At 38.1% G+C, this 21175-nt stretch overlaps 2 protein-coding genes across 4 annotated transcripts in view; one reads left to right on the top strand and one right to left on the bottom strand.

Moving 5' to 3' along the window:
- Positions 1–8767, top strand: part of asic1c (acid-sensing (proton-gated) ion channel 1c) — a 67860-nt gene extending 59093 nt beyond the window's left edge. For 2 of the 3 annotated variants that reach the window (XM_058067730.1, XM_058067728.1), the window contains exons 4-11: positions 421–571; positions 646–702; positions 1870–2023; positions 2236–2327; positions 2588–2667; positions 3766–3837; positions 4484–4536; positions 6602–8767. In XM_058067730.1, the coding sequence (XP_057923713.1) occupies positions 421–571; positions 646–702; positions 1870–2023; positions 2236–2327; positions 2588–2667; positions 3766–3837; positions 4484–4536; positions 6602–6680 (738 nt within the window). In that variant the 3' untranslated portion in view covers positions 6681–8767. The remainder of the gene's footprint in view (positions 1–420; positions 572–645; positions 703–1869; positions 2024–2235; positions 2328–2587; positions 2668–3765; positions 3838–4483; positions 4537–6601) is intronic. The other variant, XM_058067729.1, reaches the window with a different exon arrangement.
- Positions 8768–10830: 2063 nt separating this feature from the next.
- On the bottom strand, positions 10831–21030 carry cdk5 (cyclin dependent kinase 5). Its single transcript, XM_058066522.1, has 12 exons — positions 20830–21030; positions 20433–20521; positions 20262–20329; positions 20130–20190; positions 20008–20064; positions 18882–18977; positions 18712–18786; positions 18012–18108; positions 16383–16452; positions 16220–16280; positions 16071–16151; positions 10831–15991 (listed from the first exon to the last, which is right to left on the bottom strand). Exons 1-12 carry the CDS (start codon positions 20864–20866, stop codon positions 15905–15907), a joined length of 879 nt encoding a protein of 292 aa, XP_057922505.1. The 5' UTR covers positions 20867–21030; the 3' UTR covers positions 10831–15904.
- Between the last annotated feature and the right edge of the window lie 145 nt (positions 21031–21175).

Genomic DNA, 21175 nt, shown 5'->3' on the forward strand with positions numbered 1-21175 from the left:
ATTGGACGCATTCATTTCCATATTAGGTCTAGAATGTTGGGATTTGTATAATAATGCCTGTTACCACTCGTGTCAAAAGTGTAACCTTCCTGTCCAAGTGTTCGGTCTTTCCTAGAATTGGTTCTGTTCAAATGTGGTGTCCAGTCTGATTAGTCTTGGTCTCTATTCCCATGGTACTCTGCTTCCTCCTACCCCAGGTGTAGACCTGCATCCCCAACTTTTCTGCATGATGTCTGCTTGCTGCTACACATGATTGATAATGTCAGCGTTCTCAGTTTGTTTGTTTTCTTTGTTTTTGGAAACGTGTGTTTTGAGTTTTGAACGCCTGTTACCTCCTGCACTGGACTTGAATTATGTTGCTTGTTGGAATGCATTCAACTGATATACGAAGCACTAACCTCCGCTTTGTTGCTTTTTCAGCTTCAGTACCTCCCTCCGCCTTGGGGAGACTGCAAGTCTACTCCCATCGACTCTGAGTACTTCTCCACATACAGCATTACGGCTTGCCGCATTGACTGTGAAACCCGCTACCTGCTGGAGAACTGCAACTGCAGAATGGTTCACATGCCCGGTAGGATGTGTGTGGTGTCTTTGCGCCTGTGTATACTTCACTGCTTCATGCATAATAGCTGTTATTTCTGACAGGGACCTCAACTGTGTGCACGCCTGAGCAGTACAAAGACTGTGCCGACCCAGCCTTAGGTGAGTACACATTGCATCACATCGGGTTACTGCGAGAACAGATTTCAGCAACTTATAATGAGTTAAGTCTCAAACAGCGCTGAAGCAATATTGTAAAGTGAAACGGTGACGCATTACATCAGGAAGGGATATTTCCTCATATATTGGCTGAGGCGCCTTTATCTACTCAACTGCAGACATCTTTATTTAAATTTAGACGTGGCCTTTATTTGTTCTTCCTTTATTGTTACCAGCCTCTATGACAGCATAGGTTACTATTTGAGGTGAGGTGTTTATTTGTTTAGGTTGACCAAAGCAGCAAATATTTGAGAAATGTCATATAAATATATATGGGGCTATATAAATAAACTTGACTTGGCTTGACAACAGGGTAGGCCACTATTTGAGGTGAGGTATTTATTTGTTTAGGTTGACAACGGCAGCAAATATTTGAGAAATGTCATATAAAAATATATGGGGCTATATAAATAAACTTGACTTGGCTTGACAACAGGGTGGGCCACTATTTGAGGTGAGGTATTTATTTGTTTAGGTTGACAACGGCAGCAAATATTTGAGAAATGTCATATAAATATATATGAGGCTATATAAATAAACGTGACTTGACTTGACTACAGGGTAGGCCACTATTTGAGGTGCGGTATTTATTTGTTTAGGTTGACAACGGCAGCAAATATTTGAGAAATGTCGTATAAATATATATGGTACTATAGAAACAAACTTGACTTGACTACCAGGTAGGCCACTATCTGAGGTGAGGTATTTATTTGTTTAAGTCGACAACAGCTACAATTAAGGCACAGCATGTGTTTATTTGCAGCGAATAGTTGTGGCATCTGTTATAGCGCAGACGACTTCAGCAACGGACACGATTTGAAGTGAGGTGTGTATTAGTAGGGCATCTATTAACGCACAAGCCAATATTTGAGGCGAGGTTTTTATTCATTGATGAGAGCAACGGCAAGAGCAATTACAGGAGAGGCCACTATTTGGGGAAATATGCCCACAGCCCCTTTGCCTCCTTTCTCTTCCTCCTCCTTTGGCTTCAGTCATTATTTGCTTTCATGGAAAGTGAACGATGGCAGCAATTTCTCGTTGATGTGAACTCTTTTTAGCCCAGAGCCTTTGCATGTGATCACATGTTTGATGGCCTTTGATCATCCACAGACTTTTTGGTAGAGAAAGACAACGATTACTGTGTGTGTCAGACCCCCTGCAACATGACTCGCTATGGCAAGGAGCTGTCCATGGTTAAGATCCCCAGTAAGGCATCTGCTAAATATCTGGCTAAGAAATTCAACAAAACTGAGCAATATATTGGGTGAGTATGATTTAGATTGAGTCCGTTTGGTAGTCACTCAGATACAATAGATTGCTTTTTCTTCTTCTGTGTGCATGCATGACCTGAGTCTCCATCGTTCACCTTCAATGTAACAATAATGAAAGATACTATAGTGTGACATTGAACATATCTGGTGAAGGGACTAAAAATGTGGTGGATGTGCTCTTTTCTTGACTTTCACCCTCCCCCAGAGAAAACATATTGGTTTTGGACATCTTCTTCGAAGCTCTGAATTATGAGAAGATCGAGCAGAAGAAAGCCTATGAAATAGCTGGGCTTCTCGGTAAGATCCTCCACCGTGTTTGTGAGGTTTTTCCTCTTTGAACCAGCTGCTGAAACACATTCTCATAATCGGATGCTCTTGCAAGGTTGGCCAGGATAGCTTTGATGAAACAAGTTACAGCAGGATGGATGCTTTGGACAACTCTGCTCACATGACTCTAGAGTCTAGACCGTCATGCTGTATTAGAAGTGACAGTTCATGGAGTGATTTCATGCTTCATTGTTGAACCTGTCCATATCCATTCATGTCTCTTCTTCTAGGTGACATTGGAGGTCAGATGGGACTGTTTATAGGAGCCAGTGTGTTAACAATACTGGAGATATTCGACTACCTATATGAGGTAATGTTAAATAATTATCTGGAAAAAAGGAGTAGGTCATATCCACAATGCTAGCATACATACAAGTTTTATGTCTGTTTATGTATGTATGTTTTTTTTAGATAAATGCTTAACGTCTGTTACCAAGATCCAACCATGCCCCTGCAAGACCAATCTTTTTACACACATAAGCTTGTCAGTCATCTAAAATGTGTACTAAATTTGGATACAGTGGGTGTTCTTAGAGCACAATGAGTTGTTATAAGTCAGTCTGACTCATGGGGTTTAATAACAGCGCTATGGTGTATTTGGGCAAAAATAATAGCATGGGCAGTAGGGGTGTATGTTTTGGACAGTGAAAGTGGTTCAATTGCAAAACACTTTTCTAAAAAGCCATAAAACCCTTTAAAACACTAAGGTTTTTAAATGTATTAACCCACTAGTAACCTTAACTTGTCCATGTAATAATAAACATCTGTTCAATGAGTGCGTAATGAAAACGTACTCCACCCCCGATCGAAATCTTATAAGAGCTTGCGTGAAGAGGGTCGTGGAGGTGCTGGAGCCTATCCCAGCTGTCTTCGGGCGAGAGGCGGGGTACACCCTGGACTGGTCACCAGCCAATCACAGGCCACATATAGACAAACAACCATTCACACTCACATTCATACCTATGGATAATTTGGAGTCGCCAATTAACCTAGCATGTTTTTGGAATGTGGGAGGAAACCGGAGTACCCGGACAAAACCCACGCATGCACGGGGAGAACATGCAAACTCCACACAGGTGGGATTGAACTCGGGTCTTTTAGCTGTAAGGTCTGCGTGCTAACCACTCGCCCACCGTGTAGCCCCTAGACTTTTCACGTGTCAACTTATTGCACCCCTACGTGAGTAATAGTCTCACCTTGGCCACACAACGTTACAAACAATCTTGTAAAACACCTAAAAAAAAAAACTACACCGAGATGGACTCTTATGTACCACTTGTGGTGCTCCTACTACGTACAGTTTGGGAATCAGATATTAAATTCATTGATACACCTGTGTCGCAAGTGGTAAATCTTATATATATTTTTTTAAATGTTTGATGCTTATCTGCTTTTTCTACCTTTTTAGGTGTTCAAGGACAAAGTTTTGGGTTACTGCATGCGCAAAAAGCGACCACAGCGCTGCCAGAGTGACAACCTGGTAATTCTTTCTTATTATTTAACACTGAAATGATATATAATATGTTGAACATACTGTATTTAACACTGAAATGATATATAATATGTTGAACATACTGTATTTAACACTGAAATGATATATAATATGTTGAACATACTGTACGTGATTTGGCTTATGGCAAGAACTGTATTTAAGAACCCTGTTTTTTTTAAAATATGAAACAGTTTAGCATTACAACATCATACATGATTTTTTTTTTTTTACATGGCTATACGGGGAAAAAAAATGCAGAAAAACTACCTGGCCTTAAAGCTGACATTGCTTGCATGATGACTTGCTGTGCCTTTAAACGCACCATGCCATGCTGAACGAGTAACTTGCATTGTGTTCTATTTGTTGCATTGTGTACCGTCCATGTCATCACCTTCTCACCCCCCCGAATCCTCTCCATGTGTCCCATCTCAAGCCACACTAGTTAGATTAAGCTGTTTCTGTTTGACTTCCATCTTCTTCTGCAACACCAGTAAATGTCTTCTGTCAGTAAATGTCTTCTCTGACCCCCCCGTCCCCCTCCCCAGAGGCTTTAGCAGTATTTGCATTGTGGTGTTTTTCTTCTTTTCATCTCAGTCACTCTCACCCATCTTTCTTTTCACGGTGTCTATTCCAGGAGTTTCCAGAGACCCCAAGCAGCCCCGGTGTCACGCCTAATCATGCCCCCAGGTAGCACACCCCATTACTAATAGACGCTCCCTCCCGCGCTCTCGCTCTCTGTCATACGTGTGTGTCATTAAGACCATCTCATACATCATCATCATCATCGTCGTCATCATCATTATACTCCCACACCCCACCTGGCTTTTGCTACTAAAAACAGTGTATTTTCTTTTCCAAGAATTGCTGTATTTCACCAATTCTATCTTATTTGTTGACTTTTTTTTGCCAAGGAAATATACAAGCAACCCACTGCTGGTGGTCTGTAATATCAAAAAGTTGGAGATGCCACCTGCCATAAAAAAAAAATCTTATTATGTGATTATATGTACCTTCACAATTTTTTCTTTCATAGAAATAGGTTATATATTTTTATTATTATTAGCAGTAGTAGTACTAATACAAATTTAAATGTTATATTTCTATTAATTATAAATAATGGTGAGCCCTTCGTGTATTCAGTCATAATACATCCAAATATTTTTCAAAAAATATTGAACCATCAAAATAATTGTGTGCTAAAATAAATTGGAACACTTTATTTCTCAATTATTTCTCAAATATTCACTGCCGTTGTCGTTGACTTTAAAAATCCATTTTTTTTTCAATTTAAAATACATATTGAAGCTCTGTTTATAGGTTTTTATAATGATTAAACAATAAATACATTAATGCTAATATTTTGACAATCAATATATATTTAAAAATTATATATATATATGTGTGTGTGTGTTATTGATGTACATATATGATGTATTTTTGCAAATAGAAATTGATTCTATAGACAGACAAATACAATACTTTATGGTGATGCCCTGCAGTCAACATGTGTTTCTGCCGGTTTCATCGGTTTGGGAATCTGTCTGGCCGTGCTAACTTGATCTCTTTGTTGCCTTTTACGGACGAGTTGTGACGTTTTGATTCTCCAGCGCCACAAAGATGTGACCTTCTTCCCATGAATAATGATGCTTTCTTTAACAGCATAAGCACAGACTCCCTGCCCTCCCGTGAAAAGAGATGACATATTCATTGAATGATTGTATTGTTCCCTGTAGCGCTGATGTCCTTCTTAAAGGCTGGAGCCTAAATAGCATCACTAGATGCATTACGGTGTGATGTTATCACAGGCCCTCATGCGCACCGTTTAAAAGGGTGTGCCGGTGTGATTTTCAGCAGCGTAGCAAGGAAATGTTGATGTTTTACATTCAGTAGCTAACAACTGAACATATTGTGTCCCATAAAAGTTACAGCAACCATTTTTGTTACAGTGTATTTCCCTCAAGGGACAATTCTATAGAAATGATGCATGAATATATGGTAGAGTAGTAGTGGTTGTGGGCATGCTGGAGCCTATCCTAACTGACTTTAGGCGAGAGGCGGGGTACACCCTGGACTGGTCGCCAGCCAATCACAGGGCACATATAGACAAACAACCATTCACACTCACATTCATACTTATGGACTATTTGGAATGTGAGAAAATCGACTTTTGTCTGAACTCACTTTGTGGGACAAATATCGGAATATACAGTATTTGGTATGTCGATGGCAAGAAACAAATACCGCTTATCCTCACGAGGGTCGTGGGTATGCTGGAGCCTATCCCAGCTGTCTTCGGACAAGAGGCGGAGTACACCGTGGACGGGTCGCCAGCCAATCACAGAGCACATATAGACAAACAACCAAATATCCAGTTTAGATAATAAGTTGACTCGTATGGTGATAGAAGCTGTACACTGACTACTCTAAAATGGTTGCTGTAATGTGTCCCCTTTGGTAATGTTTCCCATCAGGACTAAGTATGTACTGTTTTCTTTCTTTTCTCTCCTCCTTTCATCCATTTGTCCTCCCCCGATATCATATATTTCTATATTGGTTAATGTCCCTGATGATTAATTCCCTTTCTATTGGTGTCAAATTCTGATTTACACATTAAACATCATTTATTTCCTCTTAAATCACCTACATATTACCTTGCGTTTCACACACCCATCATCCTCCCTCCTGTCTCTCTATCGGTTGACTCATACCGCCCTCCCCGACCTCCTTGCCCCTATCCCTGTGTTTTCCACAGAGCACCTGTGACACCCTCCGGAGTCACTCGGACAGTCTCGGATTCACGCCGAACATGTTACCTCGTCACCCGACTCTAGGAAACTTTGAGGAGTTTGCCTGTTGACGGCGTTACTTGACGGTCCATCGAAACTGTGAAATACCTTCCATATTTATCCGAAAAGAAAAAGACACAAGTGTATAGTAGAGTTTATCAATGCCTGAATAGAAATAGAATACTATCATCAGTGGAGGAGAAACACACGACCACACAGAACTCAGGTTTAACTGATCATCATCATACACTTTAAGGCATTTCCTTTCAACCGTCACTAGTCAGGCCTTGACTTGAAGTGGTACTGCTGCTCGTGTTTCGTCATGACAAAATTCAATGTTTTCTGTAGCATCTTCTTCAGAGTGTTTATCAACAGTTGCCTTTTAGCTTCAACGATGCTTGAGAAAACTGTGATTATACCCGCCGGAGGTATTGACAATGCTTATACAGCTTAAAAAAGTTTCTTTGCCTTTCTTAATGTCAATTTCAACAATGTGTCTTATGTTGATCGGTGCCAAGGAGTGTTAGGGCCACACTGGAAAAATAAAGAGTTGTACATTCACAGGAATAACTTTGTAATGTTATGAGAGTAAAGTGGTATATTTTGGGGAAAAATAATATCATAACATTCAGTATTGAGAAGAAATGTCAAATTTTACATGTCGCGACACTTTTTTGGTAATATTATGATTTTAATCTTGTAAAATTTGGATTATTTTAATATATTTAATATAGCGGATTCCCTTTTCTTGTTATATGACTTTTGTTTTTGTAAAAGTAATTTTTTGTTATTGTAATTGTATGACTTGTGACTTTTATAAAATTATGTCTCGTCTTCAGAAATATTTTCCTGTAATACTACGTCTTTGTTTTCACACAATTGTTTTTGGAACACTATCATGTTTTTTCTTTGTATTACATCACTTTATTACATTGTTATTCCCATAAGATTACAATTTTGGGGGTTAGAATTGTGTGGGTTTTTTCATTTAAAAAAATCTTGTAATATTTATCAGCAAGATCATAACTATTAAGACTTAGTTTTCATACATTATTGTTTTTGTAAAAAATAGGTTTTTTCTTGTATAACATGATTTGTTTCATTGCTTATAGTGAAAAAAAATACAAACTTTTTTCTTGTAATATTTGTAATATATTTTCTTGTAATATATTTCTTGTAATATTGTAACTTTTTCTTATTTTTTAAACTTACTTACTTTTCTTAAAATTACCATTTCTTTTCATATAATATCCCAACTCTATTTCCATCCTTTTCTTTTAACTTTATTCTGTGCAAAGCCCCTTTTTTCCTCATACAAAAAAACATTATTACTTTGTTTTTTTTTTATAATTTTATGACTTTTCCCGTCGTACCACAGTGACTATTTTCCTTTGTTAGTACATTTGGGAAAAAATACAGCTCTAAAGCCTCAAAAGCTCTAAAATGATGCCATTGATAATATTATTCTGATAATATCCCAACTTTAATGTGGTAAAAGTGTGTATTTTTCCTTTGAGTGTGATTGTAAGACTCCTTGGCATACAGTATACAGTACAGTACTACTCCATCAGCACAATGAGACGTGATAGTAATCTATTGTCTATAAACGGCTTGTTGGGGATATTTCTAAAGTGGACTTTGTATATAAAGTAAGCACCATCGAAAAGCCATGACCAAATTCTACACTGTTCATTTGTCTCATCTATGTCTTGCCCTATAGCTCTAGAGAGAGTGTTTCTATGTACGTCTTTTAACTAGAAGGAATGTGGACTTTGACTGTAGACCGTAAGTGTCTTGACTGATAATCACTCTATTACGTACAACAAGACACACAGCATCACGACATATTTGTCATTTACAACACAGGCATTGTACAATTCCACCGCTGTATCCTCTTGTTATTCTTCTTCTACTAAATATTCCAGAATATGTAAAAAATAGTCACAAATAACACTTTGTGATGTAACGATGATCAAGTATAATAAAGTCGATATTTACCCATCTTATTCAACAATGTACAAATGTTCTTATATTCTTGTTGTACTATTTTAAATCATGGTTTTTCAAGTATAAAATGTGTTATAAGAAGATGTAACTACTATTCTGTGACATAAAGCACAAACCCTCAGAGATGAGCCATCACTAAACTAGTGTTAACAATGTATGTATATATATATATATATATATATATATATATATATATATATATATATATATATATATATATATATATATATATATATATATATTAAGCTTTAGGCCATAACTGACATTATATAGTATATACAGTGGTGCGTTTGCCCTCTTCTTTTTCTTCTTATGTATGTTTGTCACATTTAAAGGGGACTTATTATGCTCATTTTTTGGCCCTTTGTATTACACAGAGTTGTGGACACCTACAGAGCAGCTCCACACAATAACCTGCACAGAAAGCTTTCTAGTTCTTCCAGAATATGTACCTATTCAACTGTATTTCTTTGGATTTCGTGGTTCCTGCAAAAACGGTCCGTGTTTAATTTATTCCCCTCATGGCCACGCCCACTCTGCTGTGATTGGTCACATTCATGAATGTGAATGGTATAGGAGCTAATAGTAAACGGCAATGTATATTTTTCAAATGTCAGCTTTTAATATACAGCCGTCTATGTTGGATCCCGAATCTGATCCGGAAGTAGAGACTGGACAGTCTAAAGTTTCTGAGGAAAAGAGGTTACTTCAAGACGTCGCTCAATGGTAAGTAGCTTTAGCACTTTAGCGTTAGGGTTTCTACAGCATCGCTAAGTAATTGTGGTGGGAAACGGCCCACTCCCTGTATGTGAGTGCTTTTTCTCCATGACTTACAGAATATAAACAGTTAGGACACTAATGAATTGTTACTTACTGCTTGCTCTTCTGACTCTTCCATGTGAACAAGTAACGTTGGAAAGTGTGTCGGCTAGTCCAGTTGCATACTGGCCCATGTTCACAAAACAATCAGGAACTCCCGTACGAGGGATTGCTAGCAAGTTAACAGAGGAGCAGACAGCTTTGCTGGCTTACAGCCATGCCCATATAAGGAAGTCTACCCCTCTGTGACATCACAAAGGGGCAGTTTTACCACGCCTTTTGAAAGCAAGCGTTTTGAGCCATCGCAAACTTCTTTCAAGTTTTATATTAAGGCTGTCAAATTATTAAAATGTTTGATCAGATTAATCACAATAGTTTTATTATTTATCATATATATATTTTCACTGTAAAGCGTCTGAGTATTTTGAAAAGCCCTATACAAATAAAATATATTATTATTATATTAACTCTATTTAACTAACACTGGTTTGCTTAGTAGCAGAATATTTGAATCAGACTTCAACTGTTCAACTGTTATGTGGAGTTATGTTCAAGGACACCCCGTCAGATAGGTTCAGTGAATTATCTGGGATTTCCAAGTATACTCAAATGCAGATTTTTTTTACTTCAGTAATAAGAGTTACAAAGTGAGTGATAATAGCATCCACTTATTTTCTTTGCACCTCCATAATAGAGACGCCATTGTGATGTTCGGAATGTCAATGAATGCATCTCACGGTTTCCAATAGTGACAATGAGCTAAGTTGAAAGAATCAGAGATGAGAATACCGTATATGGTGATGGAATTGCACTGCTGTTTATGTGTTCAGGTCACAATAAAGTTATAAAACAGCGTCACTCTGTGTGACTCTGTCGAGATACACTGTGCCGCCCCCGTGATGAGTATTTGTTTATTACGCTAAAACATTGAACGTAATTAATGAAGTCATCGCTGTTAACACTCTACTCATGACAGCCCTAATACATACATAAATATATATTAAAAAATGTTATCAGATTAATCACACTTGTCATATTAACTCAATCACTGCCAAAGACGTTGATTCAAAAAGTAACCTTGAATGGCAAATATATCTATCGACATCTTGTTTCTTTTCGCAGGAGCTACACATCCAAATCTTATGCACATTGTGTGTGAATTTCAGACTTTTCAGCAATGTATTTCGGTCCGAGTAGGGACAGCACGCTGATAGAGGGAAATGGAGACGAATCCAGCAGAGAAAATACAAAAATACAGGCAGTTTAAAGCTGAAATTAAAAATAATTTTTTTTTTAAATTGAGACATTCCCTAACTGTTTCCCCAAATCAGGAAGCTTTGTGTAATTCAGGAAGAACCAAATGAGAAAATGCGTTTATGTCCACTTTACTCAACACTGAATCTTATTGGCTGAAATGTACAGAAACAAAAACATTAGTGAGAACAATAACTGTCCCAGCCTCTTCCAACAGAAGCAAATGTGCTAACAAAAAATGTGGGGGAAAAAAAATTAAAAACAGAAGCTGTATCAATGAACTCTACAGCAGTTTTTTTTTATCTGAAACTTCACAGAAATACTGAGTAAACATGTTTTTGTTGTTTTTTTCATAACTTAATCCACACACACCAACATACCTACACAGAACCTGCTAACAGTAGCATGAAAGATGCTTCACATTCCAGCAATTATTAATTCTAATAAATACATGCAACCATTTCTGCTAAAAAAACAAAAAACTGGAAGATAGCTGCGGCGATTACGTAGGCCTTCATGGGAGAAGTGCTGTAACAATCTATTGAAAAACCAAGACAATCAAATGAAAGATGTCCCATTTCTTATCCAAGTATTACAAATAAAAAAATCACTATGAATGGTCCACTGATGAGAGTAAAATTATAATATTGGCCCATTAATTGAAAACCAGCTGCAACAATCTCAAGTGTTGAAATCTCTTCACATCGGAATGACCCAATGTCAGTTAAAAAGTGTGCAAATGCAAATATAAAGAATGGGGGAAATGATCAAATAAATTAGCTTCTTGTGCTATTATCATCATAACTATACAGTATTCCACACAGGCTGGCAATCGGGACAAAAGACAGGTTGGTTTGCAGAAGGTTATTGCTATTCTAGAGACATTGTTCAAACAATATGTATTTATAGTATTTTGTTTTTTCCTCCCAAAAGCAGAATGCTGTTTTTGGTTAAACTGGAGCTGTTTTCCGTTGACTATCTATTGATGGCAAAGTGCGGGCAGTCTACCACCAGTAAGTATTAATTATAACAATCCTTAAATGTGCATTTTTTAAAAACTAATACAAGTATATCATTCTGTGCAACACACACATGCACACACACCCTCCAATATAACTCAATTGATTTTATCAGCATGAACTGAATGATGTAATACCCAGCTTCATGCTGCGTTTCAACCATGTGACCTTTAGGCAGTCTGTCACTTCCTGTGATTGAATGGGGGTCAAACTCAGTATGTTTGTACAATATTTAGCAGATTAATGTGAGTAATTGTTGAAATTATTTGCTCCCAATAGTGTGCATGGTGTGTTGCATGAAACCATTAAATCATTGAAAACCAGACAATCAAACAGGAAGCTTATCTCCCGCGTCAGACATGATGAATGTAGCAGATAAAAAAATAATGCTTTTAACAGGTCTATCTGCGTTCTTACACCAAATCGGTCTGCAAGAATACATTCGTTATGTGTCTTTCATCGTTTGGCTCAACTGTTTGCAAAGTGTGAGCTCCAGAGCCAAGTGCTATGGTCTTTACGGGAGTCGCCGCTGGCCATTTTGGCTAGCACACAGCATTTCCAGGCTGCTGGAAGCTGTTGACCCCGCCACACTTCCTCCTCCGTGGAGCATTGCTAGGCATGATTCCTGGCGGAAAACCTTGCAGTTTTTCGCCAGGGTCTTTGCTGTTCTGGAGGTCAGGAGAACCAGAGTGGAGAGGGGCCAGGGATAGGGAGGCAGGCTAAGGTGCGCGAACCCCAGGCAGATGCAGGGATGTCAACAACAGGATAGCGTCACAAGTTCTAATACGGCTGGTGCCCCCAAACTTATGTTAACTTATGTTTTATGTTAAGTGCGAATCACAACCCGCCATAAGTGTCTTTAGTCTGTACGTTTTTTTGAAAATGTGGGGATGGAGCGGCAAGAGCAGGGATTGAGCACGCCGCTCGCATACCATACCACGCCTGGCCATAAGCGGTTACGTGCATCGTAAGTTCTACATGCTTACAGCGTGTTTACAATGCAAGTTAGGTGTGCGATTACCATTGTCCTTACCCACTCTCATTTTGTATGTGCATGCAAGTGCAATGAATAACAGTTTTCACCATTGCGCCTCAGCCCATGGGACGGTTTCAAAAGAAAAAGGAAATAACCACAGTAATTGCTCAAACATAAAACCTATTGGGACCATTTTCGGCATTTGTTGATATAACGCCACAAAAAATGGTCAGCACACTTTGGAAGCGTGTAAATCACAATATGGGGGAACCTATGTCGCTTGGTGGAGGTCTGCGCTCTCTGCATGCTGTTTTGTGTGTATTTGTTTGTGCAGCCTGCACACAGCTAAAGTTCCTCTTGCACTAAAAGTATTACATTGTGTCTGCTCGTGCAAAAATCCACACACTCAACACTTACGGATCCCCAAATTTCCCAGAGTACGGCAGGTTGTGACCCCCACTTTATTCTTATCTTATTTTCTTGCAACAGAGCAGGTATGTAATATTGGCATTATATTTATTGAATACTTAGCCACATTTGCATGAAGGAGTAAGAGGAAATGACCAATCTATAGTTTTGTTTTGAGGCAATTCATTCTGCATGTCGATATTTATATTTACAACTATATTTTAACATCGGTTTAAATAAAAATGTAGCTTGTTGTTGCGCTTCACTTGACCAGAGAGTTCTGCAGCCACCTTTAGCCATGCTTATTTGTTTCTTTTAACTTTTTTCCTCTTTATGATGGACTTTTCCTAAATCCCTAATTGAATGAATTCCATATGCAAGAAAAGTGCATGTATGCAAAATGTTTGCTGATTTGACATGACTTTTGTCTACGAATACGCTTGTTTGACTTCAAGATTTAAAACAGATCAGACAAGCGCTTTAGTTGAATGAAACTAGCACTTCTGTGAAAAAAATAAACCAATTAAAAGCTGATTTTTTCTACATAACATGGTGCCAACCGATGGTGACATACTGTATTTCCTCAAATAGTGGCCTAAGCTTTAATAGATGCCATACCTCAATCATCTGGTAAGGCCATTCACTGTATAAATAAATACATCACACCTCATATAGACGCCATTGGGCGTACTTGTAAGATGTCATTGTAAGATACAGACATGACATCTGTAGAGCTGTTTTTAAGGTTTTAGGATGGATAAAATCTGGAGTCTGCAGGTCAAACATTTTAATATTTAAATTTTTTTGGTGGAAAAATCTAAATATTTACTATTATAAATATCAGACATGCCAACCTTGAAGACAAAATCGCGCCTCCCAGCAACTTTTCAATAATTGTTCTTATTTTGTAAAATGTGATACATATTTCAAGAGAAAGTTTTGCATTATTAGTTATTAATTATCAACATTTCAGCTTCAATCCTTTTGCTGTATTTGTATTATTTTTAGATTTTTTTATTTGTTTACTTTAATTCTACAATGTGCCTTGAACACCCTTGCTGTTATAGCTTGGTGTCAGGGTTGAGCTTGTAATGCAATGTCAAATCTGTGAGGTATCACAGTTCTTGTTGACTATTTAGCTTGTTAGCGTCATGTAGTGAGCGAATAATGGTAATTAAAGATTGAACGAGAATTTATTTGCAGCAGAAACTAATCAACAGTCCGTAGATCGAAAATTGTAGGAGAAGGCATTCATGGAGCTGGGCTGTCCGCCCTCTGAACGAGTCTATACACTCAGGATCTATTGTATTCCAAGCCGACCAATCACTGCTTTAATCTATCAGTGTCACTGCAGCTCAAGGATTTTTTGGGAAGGTGCACGTCACAAACAAAGGCTTTGTTATGCTCCAGCATCACGGCTGGCTGAACAAAGAAACTGAAACCGGCAAATGTTGGCAGATTCAGTATTAATAAATTAAATATTATCAAAAAATGTGTAGACTTGAAGTAACACCCAGATAGTCACCTTTACATAAATATTGTAGACATACCATAATCAGAGAAAAGACATATTAGACATAACACATGACTCAATTTTGTCGCCTTTTATCTGTTTGTTTGTGTTCAAAATAAATTTAAATGTTTAGCTTAGATTCAGATTAAATTTTCAGGATTTGTCGGAAATGGGATATGGAAGAACTGATGATCCGGATCACTGTCTGAATCCAGGAATTTATTTTGAAGGATTCTTTAATATTGCAAGATAGGACCATTTTCAGCACTTACTCTGCGTAGAACTTCACAAAAAATGGTCAGAGCACTTGGAAAAAAATAATAAAAAATACAGGACAAGTTTTGAACATGTTCTACAAAATATCAAAGACTGGTCCAAAATATATAAGATTACCATTTTGGTGTGCATCACAATATACGGGGAACTATTGGCTTGGTGGAAGCCTGCGCTCTGCGAGTGCTCCTCTAGTTATTATTGTGCATGTGCTAATTTAAACCTGCAAAAGTCAGTCATTTCTTCATTCATTCATTCGACAACTGTATACTAATCTATGCAGTAATATGTATTATAATCAGCACTGTAATATTTTAATTATTTATTTTTAAATCAAAATTGCATTATTTATTAGAAAAATGCAACAGGCAATCAAACAATATACAATAACGTGTATTATAATATATATTTTAATATAATTAAGATATATATTACTATAATTATGTGGGTAAAATTACACAAAACACCTTTCTGCAAATGTGGGCCTGACGACCCTTATCCCTAATAGATGCCTGTTACTCTCTGAAGGTGAATAAATGAACGCCATTGACCACTATGAGGAAATACAGTAAAAATACGAATTAGACAATGCTGTAATCCTTCTATTACTATTTTTGTGTCATTTCCTTCATGTTGCCGGGTTTGCTGCGTTTTGCTGTTTTTTCTGCCATTTTCCTAATGAGCATGACTTTTTGTGTTTCAAGGAACAATGATAAATTCTGTCCAGCACCAAACAAGTGTGACCAGGAAAAGGAATCTGAGCAAATCCGTTGATGCACCAGGGAGCTACCTAAAATGTTATTTCAGTTGCAAAGTTTTACTATCCGTTTGTAAAAAAGCTCATATTTACCGTGTAGTGGAAAAGCAGCTTTGAAATCAATATGAAGCGGAGCAAGGTGTTTTCTTGAGCGGAGGGGTTTGGCTTACTTCTAATGACCTGCTACCATGACGGGAGGACTGATTGTGGCAGCCAAGATTGAGTGGTAGGGCTGGTAAGGATTTAGGGTGGGCAGAAGTCTGCAAAGTAAGGGTGCTGCAAGGCTTCTTCTGCAGAGATCCTCTGGACCGGGTTACATTTCAAAAGGTTCTGAGTGGGTGCAAAACAAAGATGTTTAATATGTAGATTCCGCTCAAGTTAATAAGGAGGGCATTAAAGGTGATCATACCTGCAGTAAATCTCGACCTGTGCTACTTAGCTTGGGCACCACGTTAACCAGTGAGGTGGTGGCTGGATACAATGGATATGGCTGCAAAGACAGCAAGTAAGTCTTCAACAAAGTGTGCACACCACTACACAATAATATTATAGCTTTACCTTGTAATCTGGGAGCTTGGTCATTGTTTGCCACTGTTCTTCTGTCGGCGTTCCCAACAACGTGCCAGGTAGTTATGGAAAGACATATCACAAGCTAGCCAAGCCATCAATCATTCACTGATCAAATGTAAAGCAATCCAACACACACACAAAAGAAGGATATCTGAAGATTCTTTTCAACTGGTCGTCCACGTCGTTACCCGGAAATAAAGGCCTTCCAGCATTTGCCAGCTCTGAGTAGAAATAAAGCACAATATTTGACCACAACCTTGTTTTCTGTACCAGAATATGATATAGCAGGGGTGTCTTGACTTTTTCCATCAAGGGCCACATACAGAAAAATGAAAGGATGTGGTTGGGGGGGTCACTTTTATAGATTATGTGAATTAAATATGTTAATATTTATTTGTGGTGCCCACAAACAGATCACTCTGGCTTGCCAGAGAATACGATGATGGAGCTGGAGGGATCAGTGTTTCCAACAGTGACTTTCCCGCTATATTTACTAAGTAATCAGACCCCCTCAATACTCTTATTCAAAAGAGTGACTACCAAGAAATCTAGTAAGGACGTGAAAGCACGTACCCCCCTTCTCAATGAGCGAGTCCAGCTTTGGCCCCTTTCCCTGTCTAAAAACACTGATAGACAATTCAAAATTCATGCTTTTCATGTTTTTTTACTAAATTCGTCTTAGCCAATTATGCAAATTTGCATTATCGCACGTTAACATGGTCAGATAAAATTTGTTGCTCCGTGCCCTGCTTGACCTTCCAAAACAAAACCCAATCTGAAGTAGGACAACTAATGGACCACAGATTAATCAAGATTCACAAAATACCTTAGTTTACAGCAAAATATCAATAAGCAAAAAATCAACAAAGTATTCAGTAATGCAAACTATTAGTAATTAATAAAAGTATTTACAATAAAAAAAAGACTTATTCAAACGATTGGAGTACCTCAATTACAAAACATATTTGATTTTTTTCTGCTTTGAGGAATCTCTTACGTCACCAACGCGCGTACGTCACCCATGCAGAGGAGTAGGAGGAAGCGGGTGTTTGACGATGTGGGAAGATTGAAGAGGCTAGAGAAAGCTACAAGGTAACGAAAGAGAAGGAAAACAGTTTTTTTTTTTTTAAGCCAGAAAATGTGCCGGAACAAGGAGTTCAACACCGTGACGTGTATCCTTTGTGTCCGCGGTTGTATCGCGTGCTGCAACAACGAAATCCCAGCGTGGAACACCTGCTCATTGAGGCTGACGATGGATAAAACTCTGCGGTAAGATGCGCACACCTTTCACAAATGCCACTCATTGTATTTGAACCTTTTACTTTGTGTGGAAAAGTGACTTGTTCGATTGCACCAATAGTGCTATGAACTCCATAGCGAAAATTAGATTTTTCCCATTTAATTTATTATTGTGTGACTAAGTGACTAGTGGTATCATTGTCTTAAGTTTTTGTTCTATTACCTTGATTTCGGCTGTTATTTCTTTTAAATAATTGGCTCCGTTTATTGCATCTTTCATGGTTGCTAACACCTGAACTGAACTAATGAATAAACTTTGACCGACGAGACTCAAGGAACAGTGAAATAAAACGCTTGATTATCTATAAAATTAAACCAATTGGCCAATCGCTCATTATTTATTATCACTTTTTTTTCATGTGAATTTATTCTTGCTCTTTCGCCAAGGAAAATTGCTTTTTCCCGATTATTTGATTAATCAACAACATTTTCAGTAGATTACTAAAATATTCCATAGCTGCAGTCCTAATGAGAAGCATACCTGCAAATATGCAGCCAGCAGACCACATGTCAATAGAGGTAGAATAGAGTTTTGCACCAAACAGCACATCAGGGGGTCGGTACCACAATGTCACCACCTGCATTGATCACACAAAAAATAAATATTTTTAATTTCATGTTTTGTTGTGAACATCTAAACTAGATTTCAATAAAGACTCTCCTCATATGTACTCAGCAGCATAGCAGCATGGCTACTAGCATCAAATGCTGTTCATTACAAGCGCCTGCAGTCACCTGGAGGCTTTGACATTTCGCTGAGCGCAAGGGCGCTCATGTGCAAAGACAGAAAATAAAAGCTTCCATTTCCACAGCCAGTGAAAAGAGGTGGAAAATGTTGTGTATTGTACCTCCATTCAGCAAGGATGGGCATTTAATTTTTTCCATAGAGAGAAAACATGTGATAGCATTAGAACGAAAGCCAAAGCAAGGGCTAAATGTTTTTATTTGCCCTTGTACAAAGGTGCATTTTTGGTTTATTAACTAACCAAAGTGAATTTTTTATTCAAACTCAACAAATGCGCCATGACATGTTCAATTTGTTCAAACATATTTGCCATTTGACTTCAGGTCATCTAACCACAAGAGCATCACCGTCAAGTCATGTACTGATTCCAAAGGGTAAAGCCTTTTCAACTTAAGGGAGTTACTGATTGACATGTCAGTGCTGCACATTAACTTACCTCAGCGGAGTAACACCTGACAGGAATGCCAAAAGCCCGCGCTAACCCAAAGTCAGCCAGCTTCAATTCCCCGTTCTATAAACACAATATAAAGATTAAACAAGTTTTATTGTGTGTCATACAGTATTCCATTTTTTGATTAGTTTTCCAGGTCCAGTTCTAGCACTCACTCTGTTGATAAGAAGATTCTGTGGCTTCAGATCTCTGTGAAGAACATTCCGACTGTGACAGAAAGCGAGTCCTTTCAACAGCTGGAACATGAAAGACTGCAAACAGAGGACAAAAGGCATTTACAGCAATTTATATTTATTTCTAGCATAAAAAAGTTACTTTTAATGATAATTCTAATAGCATTATGTGCCCATGAGACAGTTTATGAGCACCAAACATTAGAACGATCTATGATCTCTCTCTTCACTTTTGAGGAAAGAGGCGCTCAAACACTCACTTTTGAAATTCCGGATTTTCTTGAAAGACCTCCTTCCTCATGGAATCTTAATTTGGGTCTGGAATCAATTAACCACGTGATAAACGAGGGACACTTTTTCTGGCGCGTACTCATACTGGAATTAAAATAATTTTATTTTGATTCTTACTATATTTTATATGTGTACTGTACATTTTCATTTTTGCAGATGCTTTCTTTGATTTTTAAATGTGCTTAAAAACATTTAGGTATGTTTAAATGCATGTTAAGAGTTTGGAAGGGTTTATAAATAGGGTTGGGCATCAAGTCTCGAGAATTGATGAGAACTGGGACTAACATTCCGATTCTTCATTTCGATTCCTAGTCGTGATGCCCAGTCCACCGACGGGTAGAAATAGTCATTATTTGCAATATGATAATATCATGACAAAGAAGGGTGCACGACCAACATGATTAAAACGCCTCCAGATTCATGGTGTAGAAACAACAGAGTGCTTTGGGTTTCCGGATGTCCACTGATGTCATAAGAATTCAGTGTACATAAAGGAGGGGACGGGATGCAGGCTGCAAGTATATCCATGTGCATGGATGTATTCATGTATATCAGTGCATCTCTTTTAACAAAAGCCACAAGACCTTCTGAACACAATGCACTTCCAGACTTCAAAATAAGAGCAATATCATCCTGTTTACTTGTGATAACACAATAAGGGTGTCATGAAAAATAGTGATTCTGCTCCCAGGTTAATGCAACACTCACAAACACAAAAACAACTTGATTGTCTTTTTGTGTGTCTTTTGTGAAAGTGTGAAATAAAAAAATTAAAGGGAAGTTGAGACATTTGGGAGCTTTCAGTATTAGCACTCACCTTCACTGTTTCAGGGTCTAAATCACCATTGCAGCTGTCAAAGTATTTCTTCAAATCCTGTCGGTTGAAAAGGTAAAGATTAGTATCTAGAAGTGATGCAGAAAGTGATAAGATGGCCTCACCTGGTCACAATATTCAAACACCAACGTTAACTTCTTGTCACTGTGCAATACGTCGTGTAGTCTGCAGAGTGTAAAACCAAATATTTTAGTGATGATTCACTCTGAAAATATTAATAATTCTAAACAACTAACCGGACAATGTTTTTATGTTTGAGTTCCTTGAGAAGACATATTTCTCTGAGAGCTGAGCTTGGCACGCCCTGCGTGGGGGAGGGGGATAATTCTCAGCATCGCAATGCTAACTTACCGACCAGCAAACAATGACAGAGATGTTTGAATTTAACATACACACACAGTACATACCTCGTCGTCGTCGTCCAAACGGACTCTTTTCAGAGCCACAATTTCGTGGGTTTCTCTATTTTTAGCCTTGAAAACGGTCCCGTATGTACCTGCGGAATAGTTAGAGGATATTTAGCAGATATTGAATGGCACCGCTGAGCAAAGCTGCTGCTAGCATGTTAGCTAACAAAATAATTTCTCTGAAGAGGCCAAATTCACACCTAGATACTATGTACTGCCACGTGCACATTAGTTACTTATCTTTATATGGTAAAATATGCTATTGCCGTATGTAACACTCACGTATATAAAGTTATCCATCTGACGTAAAACGAAAGCTAACGTCAGCTGCAGCACAGCTACACCGATGCTGCAAATGACTAAACCATGCTAGCTAATATTCACGACTATAACTTACCTTCTCCGATTTTTTCGAGTTTTTCATATTTCTGCATGTTTAGCCTGCTAAACCTGCTGAGGAGTAGCCAACGGAACACCCAAAGTCCAAGCCCCGAATTGTGCAAAGGTGGTTTATGTTATGATGTTAGCAGTTAGCTTGACGCTAGTAAACACTTGCAGAGCTGCTGGGGTCTGTATTGCTAAGCTTGTACGCCCTCTACAGGCTACAACATGTATTGCATTCATTTTATTGTATACTGTACAGGTACATCCATCCATCTTCTCTCTCGCTTTTCCTCATTAGGGTCCCGGGAGTATGCTGGAGCCTATCCCAGCTGACTTCGGGCGAGAGGTGGGGTACATCC

Source organism: Doryrhamphus excisus, chromosome 3, assembly GCF_030265055.1.
Source record: "Doryrhamphus excisus isolate RoL2022-K1 chromosome 3, RoL_Dexc_1.0, whole genome shotgun sequence".
Lineage (NCBI taxonomy): Eukaryota > Metazoa > Chordata > Actinopteri > Syngnathiformes > Syngnathidae > Doryrhamphus > Doryrhamphus excisus.

What these genes read in the sequence shown, in the direction of transcription:
- cdk5 (XM_058066522.1), bottom strand. Translation starts at nt 20,866, where the DNA reads ATGCAGAAATATGAAAAACTCGAAAAAATCGGAGAAG. An exon ending in TGTTTGAATATTGTGACCAG is followed by an intron (nt 20,065 to 20,129) that starts GTGAGGCCATCT and finishes TTCAACCGACAG; the next exon opens with GATTTGAAGAAATACTTTGA. An exon ending in TCAGGTGTTACTCCGCTGAG is followed by an intron (nt 18,109 to 18,711) that starts GTAAGTTAATGT and finishes TGATCAATGCAG; the next exon opens with GTGGTGACATTGTGGTACCG.